Below are 20,817 nucleotides of genomic sequence, written 5' to 3' on the forward strand. Positions count from 1 at the left end.
TAACTAACTGTGTGTGGTGGTTATAGGTGTTGTTGAACAAAGAAGGCCTTCGGTTTTATTTACTTACTTATTTTTTAAATAGGAATGGGTTATTCTGCAGATTACTGTGACAGTTGTCACTCTAGTCATACAACACACTTTTTGTTTATTCAGACATTTCAGCTTCTAATGCTGAATCATAGGATCACTTATATATTTGGCCTAATATATGTTTATCTTTTAATTTGTTTGGTATACAGACTATATAATACTAACAATGATCTCCTAGATTTTTTTATATAGTTTATTACATGGTTAATAGTTTACAGTACAGTTGTTGACACATAGGTACATTTATTTACTTATTTTTCCTTTTGTTGCCCTTGTTTTTTTATTATTGTTATTAATGTTGTCGTTGTTGGATAGGACAGAAATGGAGAGAGGAAGGGAAGACATAGAGGGGAGAGAAAGATAAGACACCTGCAGACCTGCTTCACTGCCTGTGAAGCAACTCCACTGCATGGGGGAGCCGGTGTCGCTTAACCTGTTGCACTACCACCCGACTCCCACAACACACTCTTTTTTGTTAAATACACAGATCATGTACACTTGGGAATTTCATCTCTTTGATAAAGTCGGTAAACAAAATCATTTGGCTTAAACTGTTTATTAAGTACAAAGTTAGCTTAAGAGAATAATTATCTTTGGATGCCAGAAGTGACCTAGATAAGCTTGGAGATACTTAGATTTATAATTGAGTAAGATTTGAAACTATTTATAACATGAAGACAAATTCTCAAGACAATGCTATGGTTATTATGCCTATTTTAAAGCAGCACGACAGAGATGAGAGGTTGGCAGTAATACTTAAATGCTTAAGTTCATGCCTCATACCTATTACATTCTATAAATGATAGGTATACCTAATGTCTCCTTGGATGAGGTAAAAGTTGAAGGTACTATTTCTGTGAGATCACTAGGAAGTGGATATCTCTGGGTGAATCTGTGCCCTTGATTTTTTAAAAAAAGAAACATTATTATTATTATTATTATTATTATACTAGTGCACTGCTTAGCTCTGGTTTATGGTTTATAGAGGATTGAATTTGGAACTTTGAAGTCATAAGCATGAGAATCTTTTTGCATAACCTATCCCCTGCTATAAATATATAACATATATATATATATATATATAATGTTTATTATATATATTAAGATATAGGGAGACAGAGAGAGTGAAAGCAAGCAGCTAGTGTTTACTTCAATGTGGTGGGTGCTGAGCTTGAACCTGGGTTGCCCACATGGCAGAGCAGCTCCCTATCCAAGTGAGCTATTTTCTAGGACCAGAAAACAGCATTTGGCAGGAGATCAGAGACATGAGCATTTAATCCATCCATTCATTTCTTATCAGCTATTTTGTTGAGCTCATAGGAAGTTTGTGCTGAGAGATTCTAATTTTCAGATAAACTTTTGAGTAAAGATGACCCTGAGATTGGTATGCAGTGTTACCCCAGAGTCAAATTGTGACTTCTTATCCTTAACAAATGAATAGCCAGAGCAGAAATTCCAGAAAAAAAATTCAAAAGTCATGGGTTGTAGCTCAAAGCAAATTGCAGGGTAAGCAAGAGAGCATAATGTTTTTGCAAAAGACTTTAAAAAAATATTTATTTATTTATTCCCTTTTGTTATCCTTGTTTTATCCTTGTAGTTATTATTGTTGTTGTTGTTGTTATTGATGTCCTCATTGTTGGATAGGACAGAGAGAAATGGAGAGAGGAGGTGAAGACAGAGAGGGGGAGAGAAAGATAGATACCTGCAGAACTGCTTCACAGCTTGTGAAGCGACTGCCCTGCAGGTGGGGAGCCTGTGGGGCTCGAACCAGGATCCTTAAGCCAGTCCTTGTGCTTTGTGCCATGTGCACTTAACCCACCGCGCTACCGTCCAACTCCCTGCGAAAGACTTTCATGCCTGAGCCACCAAAGTTCTCAGGTTCAGTCCTCAGCCAGAGATGAGCAGTGCTTTGGTTTAAAAAAAAAAAAAAAGGTAAATTGTTGATAGTTCATAGGAAAGACCAGGTGAGGGTGTCAAAGAATCTTAGTGGGAGTCGGGCGGTAGCGCAGCGGTTAAGCGCAGGTGGCGCAAAGCACAAGGACTGGGTCTCGGTTCAAGCCCCCAGCTTCCCACCTGCAGGGGAGTCGCTTCACAAGCGGTGAAGCAGGTCTGCAGGTGTCTATCTTTCTCTCTCCCTGTCTCCCCCTCCTCTCTCCATTTCTCTCTGTCCTATCCAGCAACGAAGGCATCAATAACAACAACAATAATGACTACAACAATAAAACAACAAGGGCAAAAACAAAGGGAAAATAAATATATAAATAAATAAATATATTTTTTAAAAGTTTAAAAAAAAAAGAATCTTAGTGGGGACCAAGTTAGAAAAAGAAGTTGTTTTCTGCTTTTACTCCATTTGGTGTACATTCTTTCTTTTTATTCTGTCTAGAAAACTGTTTCAGTAGAGCACCAATAAAATTTTGGTAAAGCTTTTTCTTCCAAAGTAAACCAAACCCTTTCTTTCCTGTACCTTTCCACGGCCTTTCACAAAGCTCCCTTTACCTGTTTCAACACCACAGTGTTTAATAGGAAACGACTGCTGCTCTCACCTGCCCATCTCCATCACCTGGCCCCATTCCCTGGCCCCACTGCATCTTGGGAAGATTTTGATGTCTTCAGTTTGTGTGCCTCTGATCTAGAACCTTCTTGAGAGTTCCCCATGTCTTCTATTTGCTCTCTGTCTGTGCCCAAATAAGTTAAGGAGGCAAAACACTTTTTTTTTCAGAGTAGTTTGTTTTATTATTCTGATCTGTAAACTTTCATCAGGAGAAATACTTAGTACTGCATTCATTTCGATGAGAAGATATTAAAGATTGCATTCATTTTGATGTGTATATGCTTTCCACAATTTATATCTCTTCCTGCTTATCCTTTAATGGTTTTTATGAATATTGGTATTTGATGATGAGTATTGGTATTGAATACTGAATATGGTATTGAGCTGTCAGAAAAGTCAAGACACATTTTTTTCAAATATTTAATTTATTTATTTTTCCTTTTTGTTGCTTTTGTTTTTATCATTGTTGTGGTTATTATTATTGCTGTTATTGATGTCGTTGTTGCTGGATAGGACAGAGAGAAATGGAGAAAGGAGGGGAAAACAGAGATGGGGGAGAAAGACACCTGCAGACCTGCTTCACCACCTGTGAAATGGCTCCCCTGCAGGTGGGGTGTTGGGGCTTGAACTGGGATCCTTACACCGGTACTCAAGTTCATGCCATGTGGGCTTAACCTGCTGCGCTACAGTGCGACCCCCAAGACACATTTTTGCATAGAAAAACATAGAAAAATGTCACAACTTTTCCAACAGCTCAGTAGTACGTACTCTGTACCTTAATTATTTATTTCTCAGTAGACTATGAATTCTTTGAGAAGAATCTCACTGTATACCTGGCCCATAGTGGACACTAAATAAGTTTGCCAAATATGAATCAATACCATTCTTTTGAACAGGATGTTTAAATTTTAGCAGTCTATGCAATCAAGATTGCATAATGTGAAGCTGCTTTTACATTGAGCTAAGGTTTATTTAGGTTGTAAAAATAAAAAACATTGTCTCAAGATACTAAACCCATTTCATTTTGATTTTTGTCTCACTTGGAGTGACAGTCTTTCCCTCTTTTTCTATCTCCTTTTTCTTTTCTCTCTTGTTCTTCTACCCCTTCCTTTCTTTCCTCTTTCCCTCTCTCTCCTCCTTCCTTCTTTCCTTCCTTCCTTCCTTCCCTTCATTTCCTCTTCCTCTCCCTTTCTTTCTCTCTTTCTCTCTTTTTTTTCTTCCTTTCTTCCCTTTTATTTTTTATTTCCTTTTCCTCTGTCTTTCAGTATTCTGTTGCCCCAGTTAAGGTCAGTATTACTGAAATTGAACAGACAGGATCCAGTTTGAGACAGCATCTTGATTCATGTGTGTGGTGATTTTTTTTTCTTTCCTTTGGCAAAATTTTGCCTCAGGACAGGAAGGGTATTGGAGTTGTTTGAAAGAAGTCAGTGAGCTCTGCATGTTTGGCAGATAGTTCTTTAATAGGTATGACTCATTTATTGATCAGGTCTAGGTAAACGGAAAAAAAGCCTCTATTACTAAAAGGCTGTGCTGTCCTGGTCACATGAGAGTTGAAGGCTTGTTTGGTTTGTCTTAATTTTACAAAACTTTTAAAAGTAGAGAATGATGACAGTTATTTTGGGGGGAAAATGTTGTGATTAGCCAGCTATTTCTAATCCTTACCAGATCCTACAGACACACTTAAAATTGAATTATATGGCAGTTGGACGGTAGCTCAGCGGGTTAAGCCAGGTGGGCACAAAGCGTAAGGACCGGTATAATGATCCCAGTTTGAGCCCCTGGATCCCCACCTGCAGGGGAGTTGCTTCACAAGCCATAAAGTATGTTTGCAGGTGTCTGTCTTTCTCTCCCTCTGTCTTCCCCTCCTCTCTCCATTTCTCTGTCCTATCCAACAACAACAATGTCAACAACAGCAACAACAATAATAACTACAACAAGGGCAACAAAAAGGGAATAAGTAAATATTAAAAAAAAAAAAGAGGGAGTCGGGTGGTAGCCATTGGGTTAAGTGCACGTGGTGTGAAGCGCAAGGACCGGCTAAGGATCGTGGTTCGAGGCCCCAGCTCCCCACCTGCAGGGGAGTTGCTTCACAGGCGATGACACAGGTCTGCAGATGTCTTTCTCTCCCCCTCTCTCTCTTCCCCTCCTCTCTCCATTTCTCTCTGTCCTAACAACCATGACATCAATAACAATAGTAACTACAGCAACAATAAAAGACAAAGGCAACAAAAGGGAAAATAAATAAATAAATATTAAAAAATTAAAAAAGAAAAAATAAATTATATACATATATAATTTTAAAATATTTTTTATATTTATTACCTTTTCATTTCCCTTGTCGTTTTATTATTGTTGTAGTTATTATTGATGTCGTCGTTGTTGGATAGGACAGAGAGAAATGGAGAGAGGAGGGGAAGACAGAGATGGGGAGAGAAAGATAGACACCTGCAGACCTGCTTCACTGCTTGTGAAGCGACTCCCCTGCAGGTGGGGAGCCGGGGGCTCGAACCAGGATCCTTATGCCAGTCCTTGTGCTTTGTGCCACATGTGCTTAACCCACTGTGTTACCACCTGACTCCCTACATATATAATTTTTTAAAGTATTTATTTATTTTGAGGGAGAGAGTTTAGACCAGGACAATAGTCAACTCTGGTATATAGCTATATTGGGGATTGAACCTGTGGTCTTTAGGGTCTCTGGCATGCAAGGCCCATGCTCAAATAGGCTAAAATGTCTCCCAGCCTTTGTATAACTGCTTTGAAGGTGCTAGGTAAATGTAGAGCTTTTTATAATTAGTTCTGAACCTGAAATAATAAAAAGTCATGTTGAAGAGATTAAACTCACTTGTGAGTTTGTAGTAAGTAGGGCATGTCATTGACTAACTTTGAGAAATGAGGCTTTTAATGACCTTGCCTTTTCAATTATAGGATGCTGGGATATGGCACTTATTCCACAAAGAACCTACTGGGGAATCCAGTGGACTGCAGATGTTAGCAAAACCAGAACTCACTCCATTGGGCATATTTTATAACAACAGGGTTCACTCAAATTTTAAGGTAGGTTCCTCAGCATTAACAATAAGAACATATTACTTTGAGGTTAACGACTGTGCTTACAAATGAGAAATGTTAGTTTGGGGAAGAACTTGTCAGTCATTTGAGAAAGTAGTCGGTAATTTAAAAAGTGGATATGTTAGGGGCTGGGTGGTGGTGTACCCTGTAGAGAGCTTACATTACTCATGTGCAAGGACCTGGGTTTAAGCCTCTTGTCCCCACCTGCAAGGGGAGGCTTCATAACTGCTGGAGCAATACTCCAGTTGTCTGTCTTGTCTGCCTACCTGTTGCTCTCTTTCTCTCTCTTATTCCCTGTCTTTCTCTTCCTCACTGTTTCAAAAAGAAAAATGAAAATAAAGCCCACTAGGAGTACTAGATTTATTGTGCAGGGTCCGAGTGTGATAGATAACCTGGTGTCACAAAGAAAAGAAGTCGGGGGCTAGACAATAGTGCAGCTGGTAAGTGCACATGTCGGAGAGCACAAGGACCAGCATCAGGATGCCCCGGCTCCCCACCTGTAGGGGATTCGTTTCACAAGTGGTGAGGCAGGTCTGCAGGTGTCTATCTTTCTCTCCCCCTCTGTCTTCCCCTCCTCTCTTGATTTCTCTCCATCTTATCCAACAACAAGAGCAATAATAATAACAACAACAACAACAAGGGCAACAAAATGGAAAAAAATGGCCTCCAGGAGCAGTGGATTTGTAGTGCAGGCACTGAGCCCGAGCAATAACCCTGGAGGCCAAAAAAAAAAAAAAAAGTAGACACTAATCCTTCCTTGTGCACAGGAATAAATGCCCACAAATATGTGTTCAGGTGATCTGAATAATTATAACAGTGTGTGGCTGGGGAGACAGTGTAATGATTCTGCAAAAGGCTTTCCTGCCTGAGATTCTGAGGTCTCAGGTTCAGTCCCCAGCACCACCATCAGCCAGAGCTGAGCAGAGCTCTGGACTGCACTCCACCCCTCAGTTTCTCTCCCTCTCCCTCTCCCTCTCCCTCTCCCTCTCCCTCTCCCTCTCCCTCTCCCTCTCCCTCTCCCTCTCCCTCTTCCTCCCTTCTCTCTCTCTCTCTCTTTCGCTCTCTTTCTCATTAAAATAAATAAAAAATTAAAAAAGAATCATAACAATGAAGATGATCTACAAGACTTCATCCTCTTCCTGTTCCTTCCACTTCTCTTACCCTCTTTTCAATCTTTAATATCATCATCACATGTCTTTTGGAATATACACACTGCAGAATTGGGCTTTTGGTGGCTAAGAAACAAACTTCTCTGCTTTCATCTCCCAGCAGTGATAGAGTAACTTTGGACATTTAATACTCAGTATTTGAGTAGTAAACATGTTGCTTAAGAACATTTGACAGGATTTAAAATGCTCTGGGTCAAGTAAATAAGAAACCCTGTAGGAGATCCAATTCCCAAAGCGTTTGGTGTGCTCTCCCCTTTCCACACCTCAGCACACACGCGCAGACACACACACATCACATACACGTCACACACATATCACATCTCCTGCTGATAAATGCTTAGTTCTCATTAATATCTTCTTTAAAGGTATGAAAGGAAGGGGCCAGGTGGTAGTGTTCCTGGCTAAGCACACACATTACAGTGTGCAAGGACATAAGTTCAACCCTCTGGTTCCCACCTGCAGGGGAAAGCTTCACAGGGCTGCAGGTGTATCTCCATTTCCTTCCCTCTCTCTTCCTCCCCCTTCCCTTTTAATTTAGCTTTGTCTCTATCCAGTAATAAATAAATAGATAAGATACTTTAAAAAATACATGAGGCTATGTCAAGACTCTTTACCCTGATGGCCCTTAGATCAAAGTGCCACTAATACTCATTTATGGTGCCAGGCTCGCATTGCAGGAGAGAGACCAGGAACTCGTGGTGGCATGATAATACAATTCTTTATTCATGCGGGAGCTCCAGAGTAGGGTGTAAGCACAGTGGGTTAAGCCACATGGCGCCAAACTACAATGGCTGGTGTCCGCCTCCCTGTCGCATGCCTGCCCTCCTCCAGGTCCAGACACAGAGAAAAGAGAAATCAGAAACAGAAGTGGCTTTTTATAGGATAAAACCGGAAGTGGCAAGTTGGAAATGGAAATGGCTAGGAAAGGGGGTAAAGAAAGGAAAAAGGCACCCTGGGAAGGTAGTACTTCCTTAGCAACTGTTGCGATGGTTTTAATTGGTGGGATTAATGTTGTTACCCTGCAGGCAGGGCGGGTCTTGAGGTAGAAAGAAGATAGATCAATGGGTGGGGATCTTTCAGGCAAAACTATGATTATGTAAATAGGCCATACTATCAGCAATGCAGGATGGGGGGGCTGGCTTAATGCCCGACATATGATATTTAGAGGACCTTTGAAAAGCCCAAGTGTGCTTTGATTGGAATTTAAAATCACCTGATGAATAGAGAGGAAAAACTGCACAGAATTTTTTTTTTTTTTGTGAGCTGTTAGAGCTGACAACTATTATAAATGGCATTTGAAAAGTGAAAATACCCAACATCTTATTGGTTAGTGGTATAAAACATTTAGATCTAAGAGGGTTTTTTTTTTTTTTTTTTATAAATTTCTTTTTGTTTCTATCTCTTATTGGTTAGGACAGAGAAATTGAGAGAAGATGGGGAGAAAGAGGAGAAAGAGAGACACATGCAGACTTGCTTCACTACTTGTGAAGCCTCCCTCCCTGCAGATGGGGAGTGGGGGCTTGAACCAGGGTCCTTGCGCATGGTACTATGTGTGTTAACTGAGTGCACCACCACTTGGCTTCCACTTTCTTTTCTTCTTTCCTTCCTTTCTTTCTTCCTTCCTTTCTTTCTTTCTTTTTAAAAGATTTATTTATTTATTAATGAGAAAGATAGGAGGAGAGAAAGAATGAACCAGACATCACTCTGGCATATGTGCTGCCGGGGATTAAACTTAAGACCTTCTGCTTGAGAGTCCGATGCTTTATCTACTGCACCACCTCCCAGACCACATCTTTTTTTTTAACCCCCCCACCCCCATTTTTTAATGTTAAATACCATGAGGACCTCAGTTACACAAATATTCAGTCTATGGAATGCATGAGTTGTTTGGTTTTCATTAGTTATATTCGGGAATAACTAGCCAGAAGAGTGTCTTTATAGTTAAAGGAAACTGACTCTTGGGGCTTACTGAGAATGATCTGTTACCTTTGCATCAGTCAGAAATACACAGACACCGAGCCCTGTGCCTTTTGTTGCTTGTGCCTTATCAGCTGGCAACTAGTTCACATAAATGTGCTCAAAAGCAAACATCTTTAATTTTAGCCCCAGCCCAGTTCCCCAGCCAGTTTCAGTGGAGAAATCACTATTCAGTTAATATTCCAAATTGAAAACACACAAACCTTCATTGCTTTGTCTCTCTTGGTGTATTAATTACTAAATGGTATCAGTTCTATCTTGTAAGAAAGCCTTGAGTCTTTATCATCTGTATTTCTTCTCTGCGTTTATTGTAGTCACATGTGATTTCTCTCTCTCACTTTTTTCTTCCTTTACTGTCTTCCTTTGTTTTTTAAATCTTTTATTTAAGGACATAGAGAAATTGGGAGGGGAGGGGAAAAGAGGGAGAGAGACAGAGAGACAGAGAGACACCTGCAACTTTACTTTACCACTTGTGAAGCTTTCCTCCTGCAGGTGGGGACCAGGGGCTTGAACACAGGTCCTTGTGCACTGTAATGTGAGCGCTTAACCAGGTGCACCACAAAATGCCAGGCCCTGAGCATTTTCAATTCTTTCCTTTCTTATTCTTTGCAATTCACTATCCACCTTGAGACCAGTATGTTCTTTGGTAAAATGCGAGGATTGTGGGGCTAGGATGTAGCTCCCTATTGGAACAAAAAAGGGGGGTGGGGTAAGAAAGAAAGAAAAAGAAATAGGAGAAGCTGATGAAATTGCTTGACTCTTCAGTGAATTGATTCTCCCTCATTGGCATTTGCTTCTCCTGAGCCGCCTTTGCCTTTTCTCCCTCCATCCATGCCCTTTTGGTATACCCAAGATGCTTTGTTCTTCCAGGTGCCACCTTCTCTCGCATCTCCATATTCTTGGGTGTTCTGGATTCTTCAGTTGCTTTCTTTTCTTTCTTTCTCCCTTCCTTCCTTCCTTCCTTCCTTCCTCCCTCCCTCCCTCCCTCCCTCCCTTCCTTCCTTCCTTCCTTCCTTCCTTCCTTTCTTTTCTTTTTAATTTTGTTTCTTTATTGGAGGATTAATGTCTTACATTCGACAGTAAATACAATAGTTTGTACATGCATAACATTTCTAAGTTTTCCACATAACAATATAACCCCCACTAGGTCCTCTGCCATAATGTTCCAGGACCTGAACTCCACCCCCCCACCCCACCCCCAGAGTCTCTTACTTTGGTGCAATATACCAATTCCAGTCCAAATTCTGCTTAGTGTTTAATCTTTTGATTTTTTTTTTTTTGTTCAACTTCTGCAGCGCTGCTTCACTAGTGGCAAAGTTTTCCCCATGCAGGTGGGGGCTGGGGGCTTGAACCTGAGTCCTTGTGCATTGTAACATGTGTACTCAACCATGTGTGCACCACCACCCATCTCCCAGCACTAAAATATTTATCAGAAGAGTAAAATTATAAAAAGTATCCAAGTAGATAGTATTTATGCTTTACTTTTTATGCTTCACCAGTCATTATATATACATATGTCAATATAACTTGGGAATCATATTCACTTCATATTCAACTTTGTATTTTTCAGGCTGGCTTGTTTATTGACAAAGGTGTGAAAACGTCCAACGCCAGTGCTGCTGATCCGCGGGAATACCTCTGTTTGGATAACAGTGCAAGGTAGAGCTGCACATTTTAAACCATGCTCAGGCTATCTCTTGCCAAAGCAAATCTTTCTGAGTTAAGCCATTATGTTCTTTTCTCCACTAACACATTTAAATTGAAGTTTTTTTCTTATATTTGCAGAAGGTTTTGGGAAAAAAATTTCATTTGTTGTTCTGCTATTCTAGCTTCTGTAATTGGACTGTGCTTTTCTCCTTTTTGATCTGCCAAAGAAGTCAGTTCTTTCCTATTTTACCCACACTTATAAATTGGTTTTAGTGTGGCTAAAAGAGAAGGATCATGGGGAATCGGGCAGTAGTGCAGCGAGTTAAGTGCACATGGCATGAAGCGTGAAGACCGGTGTAAGGATCACTGTTTGAGCCCCCGGCTCCCCACCTGCAGGGGAGTCCCTTCACAGTTGGTAAAGCAGGTCTGCAGGTGTCTGTCTTTCTCTCCCCCCTCTGTCTTCTGTCTTCTCTCGATTTCTCTTGGTCTTTTCTAACAACATCAATGGCAACAATAACAATAACTAGAACAAGAGCAAGAAAATGGGAAAAAATGGCCTCCAGGAGCAGTGGATTCATGGTGCAGGCACCTAGCCCCAACAATAACCCTGGAGGTAAAAAAGAAAAAAAAAAAGGATCATGAAGAAAGAAAGATTGAAAAGGGGGCCAGGTATGGCCTCAAGTACAGTCTGATTTGTTGAAAATACATATCTAGCTAAGGTGTTTTGGTGAAGTCTCCAGAAAGTTAAAACATCAAATTGTTGGTGGGTAGAGTGGAACATTGCAGTAAGTCTATTGATGATTAGACTTAATGATCAAGCTGATTCTGGTGGCATTGTTTGCAGCTTCACACTCAAGTAGCTTGGTTCTGTGTGACCCTCCAGCAGCCGCAAGATGTGGGTCATGGACATGGATCAGCACAGCATTCTCTTACATGCTATGCCCAAACAGTGGAAATACAACATTGCAGACAAGAGGGCAACTTAAAGTCCTACTCAGTAGGAACCATGGACATGCTGTTCCATACTTCAAATTGATTGACCAACTTAGAGGGCTTCAAGGGTGTTAGATTTCATACTTTCTGTTGGTGGACCTTTAAGAGAAAAGGACTACAGGCCCTGTTCACAAGGGAATAAAGTATCAGCTACACAATAGGTCACTGACTTGATGTAGATGTAGGGGGGGAGCCTTGCAACACAGGAGTGACTTGTAAGCTCAGAGAGAATGAGGAAGTATAGTTAGTAAAATTATTCATGGGGTGGGCAGGTGGTTGTGTACCCGCTAGAGTGTACATGCTATCAGATGCAAGAACCTGGATCTGGGGCCCACATTCAGTTTAGGAGCCTATGTGACTCTGCATCACTGTAGATCTGAGCTCGCATTCTGTGGCCATGAGTAGGAACATTCCAAGCTGCCCCAATTTCAGGACTCATCTTCCTCAGATGGAGCATAGAGTATGTTGTCCAGCCTCCCTTCGGAGGATGGAACATTCTCTATTGTTGTTGATCCACATTGATGGCATGGTCCTATGTGAGCCCACAAAGGGGTCTGTTGTGTTGTTCCTGATGGAGATGTCTGGTCTTATTTCTAAACTTCTGAATGAGTGAGATCATCCCATAGTCATCCTTTTCTTTCTGTCTTATATCACTAAACATGATACCTTCAAGCTCCATCCAAGATGAGATGAAGAAGGTTAATATACTTTTTTTTTTTTTTTTTTGCCTCCAGGGTTATTGCTGGGGCTCAGTGTCAGCACTATGAATCCACTGCTCCTGGAGGCCATTTTTTCCATTTTCTTATATGATAGAACAGAGAAATTGAGAAGGGAGGAGAAGATAGAGAGGGAGGATACAGAAAGACACCTGCAGACCTGCTTCACTGGTTGTGAAATGTCCCCCCTGCTGGTGGGGAGCTGAGGGCTTGGACTGGGATCCTTGTGCAGGTACTTGCGCTTCATGCTTTGTGTGCTTAACCCGTTGCGCTACCACCAGGCCCCCGAATTCACCATTTTTAATAATTGAGTAGTATTCCATTGTGTATATATACCACAACTTACTCAGCCACTCATGTGTTGTTGGACCCCTAGGTTGCTTCCAGGTTTTGGCTATTACAAATTGTGCTACTGTGAACATAGGGATACACAGATCTTTTTGGATGAGTATTTGATTCCTTAGGAATCATTGATTCCCAAGAGGGCAATTGCCAGGTTATAGAGTCTAGTCCTTTGTCAGAATTTTTTAAAGGTCACATTGAACCTGAGATGTTCTTTAAGTGGGGTCAGAGCATTTGAGGTGCCAGGAAACTGGGCATCACTTAAATTGAATATAAGGAAGGCACTGGACACCATCTAATAACTGAGTAAGATGTGAAATGGAAAAATAGAAAAGTTAAACTTCAGAATAAAAAAGAGCACATTGATTTGACAATAACTTATGAACTAAGAAAAGAATGTTAATTGACAAGACAACAGAAAGCATCTTTGTAGGAATGTTGCTGCTGCTGCTCTTTAGTTTTGTTTTTTAGTTTTAAGAATTTGTAACTGGCACCACTATGTGATTTGTTGAATTAGTATTAACAGAAATCCTTAAACATATCACAGTTGACTCTTTTTTTCTCTGCCTTAAAAAATTGTTTGGGGGGGGGGGCAGGAGGACTGCGTGGTAGCATAGAGGGTTAAGCACACATGGCGTGAAGAGCAAGGAGCGGCGAAAGGATCTCGGTCCGATCCCCCAGCTCCCCACCTGCAGTGGGGTCACTTCACAAGCGGTGAAGCAGGTCTGCGGGTGTCCATCTTTCTCTCCCCCTCTCTGTTTTCCCCTCCTTTCTTGATTTCTTTCTGTCCTATCCAACAACAGCAGCTATAACAACAATAACAGTAGAAACAACAGCAAGGGCAACAAAATGGGATAAAATGGCCCTCAGGAGCAGTGGATTCAAGATGCAGGCACCGAGCCCCAGCGATAACCCTGGAGGCAAAAAAAAAGTGTTTGCATATGTATGTATGGGTAAGTTTATTTCAACATCCACTGATGATTAATTTGACTCAACAGTGAAGCCATACCCAAAATGCCTAGAATTCTGTGCCCAGTGTATGTTATAATGAGTTTTTCCCTCTGTTCTCCATTATTTTTTTCTTAACCATTTATAAATGCATACAGACTGGTAAGAAACTGGGCTCCATTTGAAAGATGTTAGTGAAAAAAGTAGTTAGAGAAGAAAATTTGCAATTTATTTGGCAGATGGCAGATACATTTTACTTTGTATAAATTTATGTAAAATGTGTCTATACTTACTCATGCAACCCAGCCATGAGTAAGAATGCTAACTCTTAACAAATGAGTAATAAACCCGCCCATGAACTGAACATTAGACTTCAGGGATCCAGATGTTTAGTTTCCTCATCAGAAGGAAAGTTAACTCAACAACTAGTCAGATAAATCTTTCCTTGCCTGTTCAGGATATGAAATCACAGCAATCCACAGATGAGAAAACTTTTAATAAAGAAATCAAAAACAAGCAAACAACAACAACAACAAAAACAACCCCTCTTTATTAGTGATGAAGGATTTCGTTTATAAGTGAGAAAGAAAATGGGAGCCAACTACTGCCTGTGGAAGAGTACACTTAAGAGTAGGGTTGGAATGCTTACTGAATTTCTTAAAAGAAGATGATAAAAAATTGTCATAACTGCTAACACATTATATGGGCAAAGGGGTGAAAATCAAGGGCATCCAAACACATGGTTATCTCTTGACTTAATTATGTAGTAATTTCAGAAAAAAAATAAGATAGCACAATGAAGAACCAGATGTTCTTAAATCAGATGACATTTAGAAACTTTTTAGGGTTGGAGAGGTAGCAAAATAATTATGTAAATGGATTTCATACCTTGTCTTCCAATCCCTAGCACCACCATAAGCCAGAGGTGAGCAGTACTCTGGTAAGAAGAAAGAAAAGAAGGAAGGAAGGAGGGAAAAGGGAAGGGAAGGAAGGAAGGAAGGAAGGAAGGAAGGAGGAAAGAGGAAAGAAGGAAGTGGTCAAATTCTTTTAAATGATGCTGTTTCTAGAACTATTCCATTTTATTTTTTTTTAAATTTTTTTTTAAAGATTTTATTTATTTATTCATGAGCAATGATAGGAGAGAGAGAAAGAACCAGACATCACTCTGGTACATGTGCTGCTGGGGATTGAACTCGGACCTCATGCTTGAGAGTCCAAAGCCCTATCTACTGCGCCACCTCCCAGACCACTCATTTTCTTGATTATGTAATATAGCTGCAAAAGTACTATCAACGCAATGCCAGATGTGTGGGTGATAGCTCAGAGTCAGACTTTAAGTCTGAACTATATCACAGACATAATCTAAGTGTAAATGTGACAATTTTATGTCTCATGATGCGACTACCCATTTCAGTCTACTAGTATCTGTTGGAAATACAGTTCATTCTCTACATTCCTTTCACCCAGAAGCAGCTAGTGACTAGGGTTTTTTTTTTTTCTTTCTTCTTTCTTCCTTCCTTCTTTCCTTCCTTCCTTCCTTTCTCTCTCTCTCTCTCTTTCTCTCTCTCTCTCTCCTTCTTTCTTCCTTCCTTTCTTTCCCCTTGCAGATGAAACATTATTTATTGAGGGTTGACAAAATAGTTCACTTTGATGTGTGCTACTTTGCTGTGCTTGTGATCCATGTTTGAGCTCAGTTCCCACCAGATTAAATGAAGCTTTGGTGGTATGGTGTCATTCCTTCTCTTTCTCTATCTTAAAATGAATAAATACGGGAGTCGGGTGGTAGTGCAGCGGTTAAGCACATGTGGCGCAAAGTGAAAGGACTGGTATAAGGATCCCGGTTAGAGCCCCCAGCTCCCCACCTGCAGGGGAGTTGCTTCACAGGCAGTGAAGCAGGTCTGCAGGTGTCTGTCTTTCTCTCCCCTCTCTGTCTTCTCCTCCTCTCTCCATTTCTCTCTGTCCTACCCAACAACAACAACATCAGTAACAACAGCAACAGTAAAAGCAACAAGGGCAACAAAAGGGAAAATAAACAAATATAATAAAAACATTTAAAAAATTAATAAATACATAAATAAGACATTATTTATCTTTAGGAGAGAGGTCAAGAGTCATCTGTGGAATTTCACTTAATTTTTTTGTGGAATGATTTTTTACTAGGGATTTAATATTGATTTACAAAATTATAAGAAAACGGGTCTAATTCCCTACCTTTCCTACCACCAGAGTTCCATGTTCTTCTTCTCTCCTTTGGAAACTGCAGTATTTCCTCTCAAGGTCACAGATATGGGTTGACTATTATTTCTATAACTACTCTTTTTTTTATTCCCTTTTGTTGTCCTTGTTGTTTTATTGTTGTAGTTATTATTGTTGTCATTGTTGTTGGATAGGACAGAGAGAAATGGAGAGAGGAGGGGAAGACAGAGAAAGTGGGAGAGAAAGAGACACCTGCAGACTTGCTTCACCACTTGTGAAGCAGCTCCCCATGGTAGCCAGGGGCTTTAACTGGGGTCCTCATGCCTGTCCTTGTACTTTGCGCCACCTGCGCTTAACCTGCTTCACTACTGCCCGACTCCTTCTATAACTGTTTATATTTATATATGTTTGCGCCCCTGCCTTAAACCAGAGACCAGAACAATGATCAGCTCTGGCTTATGCTGGTACACAGGATTGAATCTAGAACTTCAGAGCCTCAGGAATGAGAATCTCTTTGCATAACCATTATGCTATCTAACCACCTTTGCCCATTTTTTCGATGGTCCTGCCTTCTCTTTCTTTTTAGGCCACACCTACACCTATTACTACTTCCAAGTGTCCTTCCTTTTGTCCTTCTTCTCTCTCAGGGTCTTGATGTAATTGGGGTTCAGAACCCTCTAGTCATCTTTCCCTAACATTTCTCCCCCTTTGGGAGCATGGACCAAAATTCTTTTTGGGTTGTGGAAGGTAGGACTTGTGGCTTTTGTAATTGCTTCTCTCTTGGACATGGGTGTTAACAGATCATTCCATATCCCCAGCCTATTTCTATCTTCCCTAGATGGGAAGGGATGTGACTAGGTTTTTTTTTTTTTTAATTAAAAAAAATATTATATTAATTTTATTCCCTTCTGTTGCCCTTATTGTTTTTTATTGTTGTAGTTATTATTGATGCCATTGTTGTTGGATAGGACAGAGAGAAATGGAGAGAGGAGGGGAAGTCAGAGAGGGGGAGAGAAAGATAGACACCTGCAGACCTGCTTTACCAGCTGTGAAGTGACTCCCCTGCAGGTGGGGAGCTGGGGGCTGGAACCAAGATCCTTACCCCGCTCCTTGCACTTTGTGCCACCTGCGCTTAACCCGCTGCGCTACTAAGTGACTACCTTTTTAAAAAATTTATTATTTATAAAAGGAAACACTGACAAAATCATAGGATAAGAGCGGTACAACTCCACACAGTTCCCACCATCAGAACTCCATATCCCATCCCCTCCCCCTGATAGCTTTCCTATTCTTTATCCCTCTGGGAGTATGGACCCAACGTCATTGTGGGATGTAGAAGGTGGAAGGTCTGGCTTCTGTAATTGCTGCCCTGCTGAACATGGGTGTTGGCAGGTCAATCCATACTGCCAGCCTGTCTCTCTCTTTCCCTAGTGGGGCAGGGTTCTGGGGAATTGGAGCTCCAGGACACATTGTTGGGGCTGTCTGTCCAGGGAAGTCTGGTTGGCATCATGCTAGTAGTATCTGGAACCTGGTGGGTGACTAGGTTTTTAAGGAGTAAGATTTTAGCACACTTTTCCTAATTCCATTCTTCTGATACTTTCCATCACATCTCTGTGTATATCTGTCCGTCTATTCATTCAATTTTCCGATCACCATGTAAAAAGCCATATTTATGGGGCTGGGTGGTGACACATCCGGTTGAACACATGTTACAATGCACAAAGAAAGAGTTAGTGAAGCAGTGCTGCAGGTGTCTCTCTTCCCCTCTCAATTCTGTCTCTATCGTAAAGCTGCCACCCCTTCTCCTCCCTCTCCCCCCACCACAGGTCAGGAGCCAGGAGATCAAACCAGCATCCTGGCATCTAGTAATATGCATTCAACTAGGTGGACCACTGCCCGGCCTCCAATAAGATTCAGTCTTTATTGGGCTGGCAAGATGACTCACTTGGAGAATGCACTTGCTTTGCTACATGCACAGCCCTGATTTGAATCTGGTCCCCACCACACTGAAAGAAGCTTTGACCCTGTGGTGCCTTTCTGTCTTTATCTTATTTATTTGTTTGTTTGTTTATTGCTTCCAGGGTTATTGCTGGGACTCAGTGCTTCTACCACAAATTATAGGCCATTTTTTCCCGTTTTGTTGCTGTTTTTATTGTTTTCGTTGCTGTTGTTGGATAGCACAGAGAGAAATCAACAGAGGAGGGGAAGACAGAGAGGGGAAGAGAAAGACAGACACCTGCAGATCTGCTTCACCACTTGTGAAGTAACCTCCCTGCAAGTGGGGAGCTGGGGCCTCGAACCGGGATCCTTGTGACGGTCCTTGCACTTTGTTCCACGTGCGCTTAACCCGCTGTGCTACTACCTGGCCTCTCTGTCTTTATCTCTTTGTAGTCTTGTAAAAGATATGGAGTGGTGAAGCTCTGGTGACAACTAAAAATCTTTCCTTTTCAGGTATTATAGCTAGTAAACCAAAGAAATAAAGTGTACTTGGAATTAAGACTTAAAAAAAAAAGATACTGAACATAGTTTTTAACTTTGTATTTAAAGCATTTCACCAGCATGCAACTTGGGTAATATTACAGTTCACATAGAAGTATACTGAAATGTGTAATTAATTTATGTAGTAGATGTATGTAAGTATAACTTAAACAGTTTGTAAAAGCATACCAGATTCCCTGCTCTGAGGTGTTCTTTTCAACTGATTTTAGTGAATGGCATACTGTAGTGTGTTTATTCTATTGTACAATAATGCAAATTTATTAAAATTACTTCTTTGGAAATTTGCATGTGCATAAATGTAAATTGTTTCTTGCAGTATTTGAAACTCAAAAATCTAGTTATGCCTTAAGTTTTTTTTCTTTTGGTAAAATTTAAATCTGGCTTTTTCTACTTAGGAATATGCTTATGAGTGGCTAATTTCCACTGCCTTCTTATTGCTTCAAAATAAGTTTTCTTTGTTTTTGTTTTTCTCTCCATTCTAAGGTTTCGGCCTCATCAGGATGCAGACCCTGAAAAGCCACGTGTTGCTGCTTTAATTGACAGGCTTATTGCTTTTAAAAATAATGACAATGGAGCTTGGGTCAGAGGGGGAGACATTGTCGTCCAGAATTCAGCGTAGGTATTCTCTATAAACTAATTATCTGTGGTGCTGGTGTGTATGTGTGTGTGTGTGTATATATACAAACACACCATATATATCTATACACTATATACTGTATATGTCTATACACCATATATATGTATTTTTTCTCTTTTTTTCTTCCTTTTGATAGAGACAAAGGCAGAGAGAAAGAGAAAGAGACTGTAGCACTGAAGCTTCTTTCAATGCAATGGGAGCCAAGCTCAGGCCTAAGTCATGCACATGGCAAAGCAAAAAGTGTTTTTATATTTTAAGACTATTTTTAAAAGAACCTAGTAGAGTAATAATATGGTGGTGGTTTCTGGAATCAAATTTTTCTCCTGACACATCCTGAGGAAGTTTCCTAGCATTAACAGACTGTCCATGTTTGTAATCGTCTCGTTTGCTGCTTTTATTGGAACCAAATTTGTCTGGTGACAGAGTTTTTTGATGCAATTGAGCAGACACTGGGAATTTCACTTTATGTAACAAACAGGTTTTATATCAGAGAACCAAATAAGAATTCTCAAAACTCCCTGGATTTTTTTTTCCCCTTCATCTTGGAACTGCCTTTAAAAGTTTTCCTAATACCCTTCTGTTGCCATTCAAAATAGAAGCTGTGAATTCCACCTTAATGTCTGTTGACTTATGTCTTTACATGGCTTAAAGGCAATAATCTTGGTTTTTTTTTTTTTCCATTTGTATAACTTTAGGAGAAGCCTGGTGTATGTTGAACTAAGATTTAGTATGCAGGAATCTAGAAAAACCTATTTTTTCTGGCACTATCACTAGTTTCTTGGCATTTCACCATCATCTCTGTCACTTGTCACACACAAACATTTGATAGTGTGTTTGAGTGGTAGATATATGTACATGCTGAAAAGCTTTAAAAAGGGAAGATAGCATAGTGATAGTGAACCAGACTTTTATCCTGGAGGCTCAGAGATTCCAGTTTAATCACTGGCACCACCATATTCCAGAACTAAGCAGTAATCTGGCTTCTCTCTCATTAACATAAATAGTTTAATCAATCTTTTAATTAATTAATTAATTAATTTACTAGAGATAGAAAGTGAGAGGGGAGGGAGAGATAGAAAAGGAGACCAACACCTACAGCACTGCTTCAGCGCTCATGAAGCTTTCCCCCCTGCAGGTGGGGACTGGGGCTTGGATGTAGGCCCTTGTTCATTGTAACATATGTATTCAACCAGGTGTGTTGCCACCCAGCCACCCATAAATTAGTCTTAAACAGTTTTTAAAGACAATATCATGACCTAACTGCCAATCCTTATAAGCTGCTTATTGTTTGCCAATAAATGGCTGACATTGTTTTTAGTATGTTTAATTCTTCTAAGTGTCTTAGGAGGAAGGAAAGTTAAAGCTGGGGTGGAGAGAAGCTAAGTAATTTGTTATGCAGGTTACAAAGCAAAGTGGAGACTTGAAACTATGTGCCTGCCCTGTGAAAAGTGTGCTTTTTAATTATTGTGAGTTAAACTTTCTTTTGGTCATCTTAGAGAATAAACAGTATTGGAGCCTAATCAATTTCAAAGCAGTTAAGTTTTGAGATAATTAACTCTTCTTGTATGATACAATAATTGTTCCGCTATTCTCTTATAGATTTGCAGATAATGGAATTGGACTGACCTTTGCCAGGTTTGTGATTGCTTTAAGAATATTTATCTGATTATTTTAAAGCTATAAGTAAACCTTGCTTGTTACTCTTTTTTTTTTCCTTCTTTTTTAAACATACACACAATGTTCTTTTACCAGCATTAAACACCATTAGTATTTGTTTTCTGATACCAGTAGAGGGCCAAAACACATTTTTATAGATTTATTAAATTCATATTAAATAAATGGATTAAAATTGCAAGGATTTCCCAGATGGTTAGGCCTGCCATACTTTTTTTCTTAAAACACTCATGTTTTAGACTATAAAAAAGTTGGTAGCTGATTAATACTTTCTTCAGTGTCTCGTAATTTCATAGAGGTTTT

General features: G+C 40.2%; 1 protein-coding gene across 3 annotated transcripts in view; it reads left to right on the top strand.

Moving 5' to 3' along the window:
• Window positions 1–20,817, top strand: part of CEMIP2 (cell migration inducing hyaluronidase 2) — a 114,962-nt gene that overhangs the window by 58,550 nt on the left and 35,595 nt on the right. For all 3 annotated transcript variants that reach the window (XM_060199693.1, XM_060199692.1, XM_007531243.3), the window contains 4 exons: window positions 5,573–5,701; window positions 10,433–10,521; window positions 18,687–18,818; window positions 20,440–20,475. In XM_060199693.1, coding sequence (XP_060055676.1) covers window positions 5,573–5,701; window positions 10,433–10,521; window positions 18,687–18,818; window positions 20,440–20,475 — 386 coding nt within the window. The remainder of the gene's footprint in view (window positions 1–5,572; window positions 5,702–10,432; window positions 10,522–18,686; window positions 18,819–20,439; window positions 20,476–20,817) is intronic.

The sequence above is a fragment of the Erinaceus europaeus genome, chromosome 10, assembly GCF_950295315.1.
Source record: "Erinaceus europaeus chromosome 10, mEriEur2.1, whole genome shotgun sequence".
In the NCBI taxonomy this organism is placed as follows: Eukaryota; Metazoa; Chordata; class Mammalia; order Eulipotyphla; family Erinaceidae; genus Erinaceus; species Erinaceus europaeus.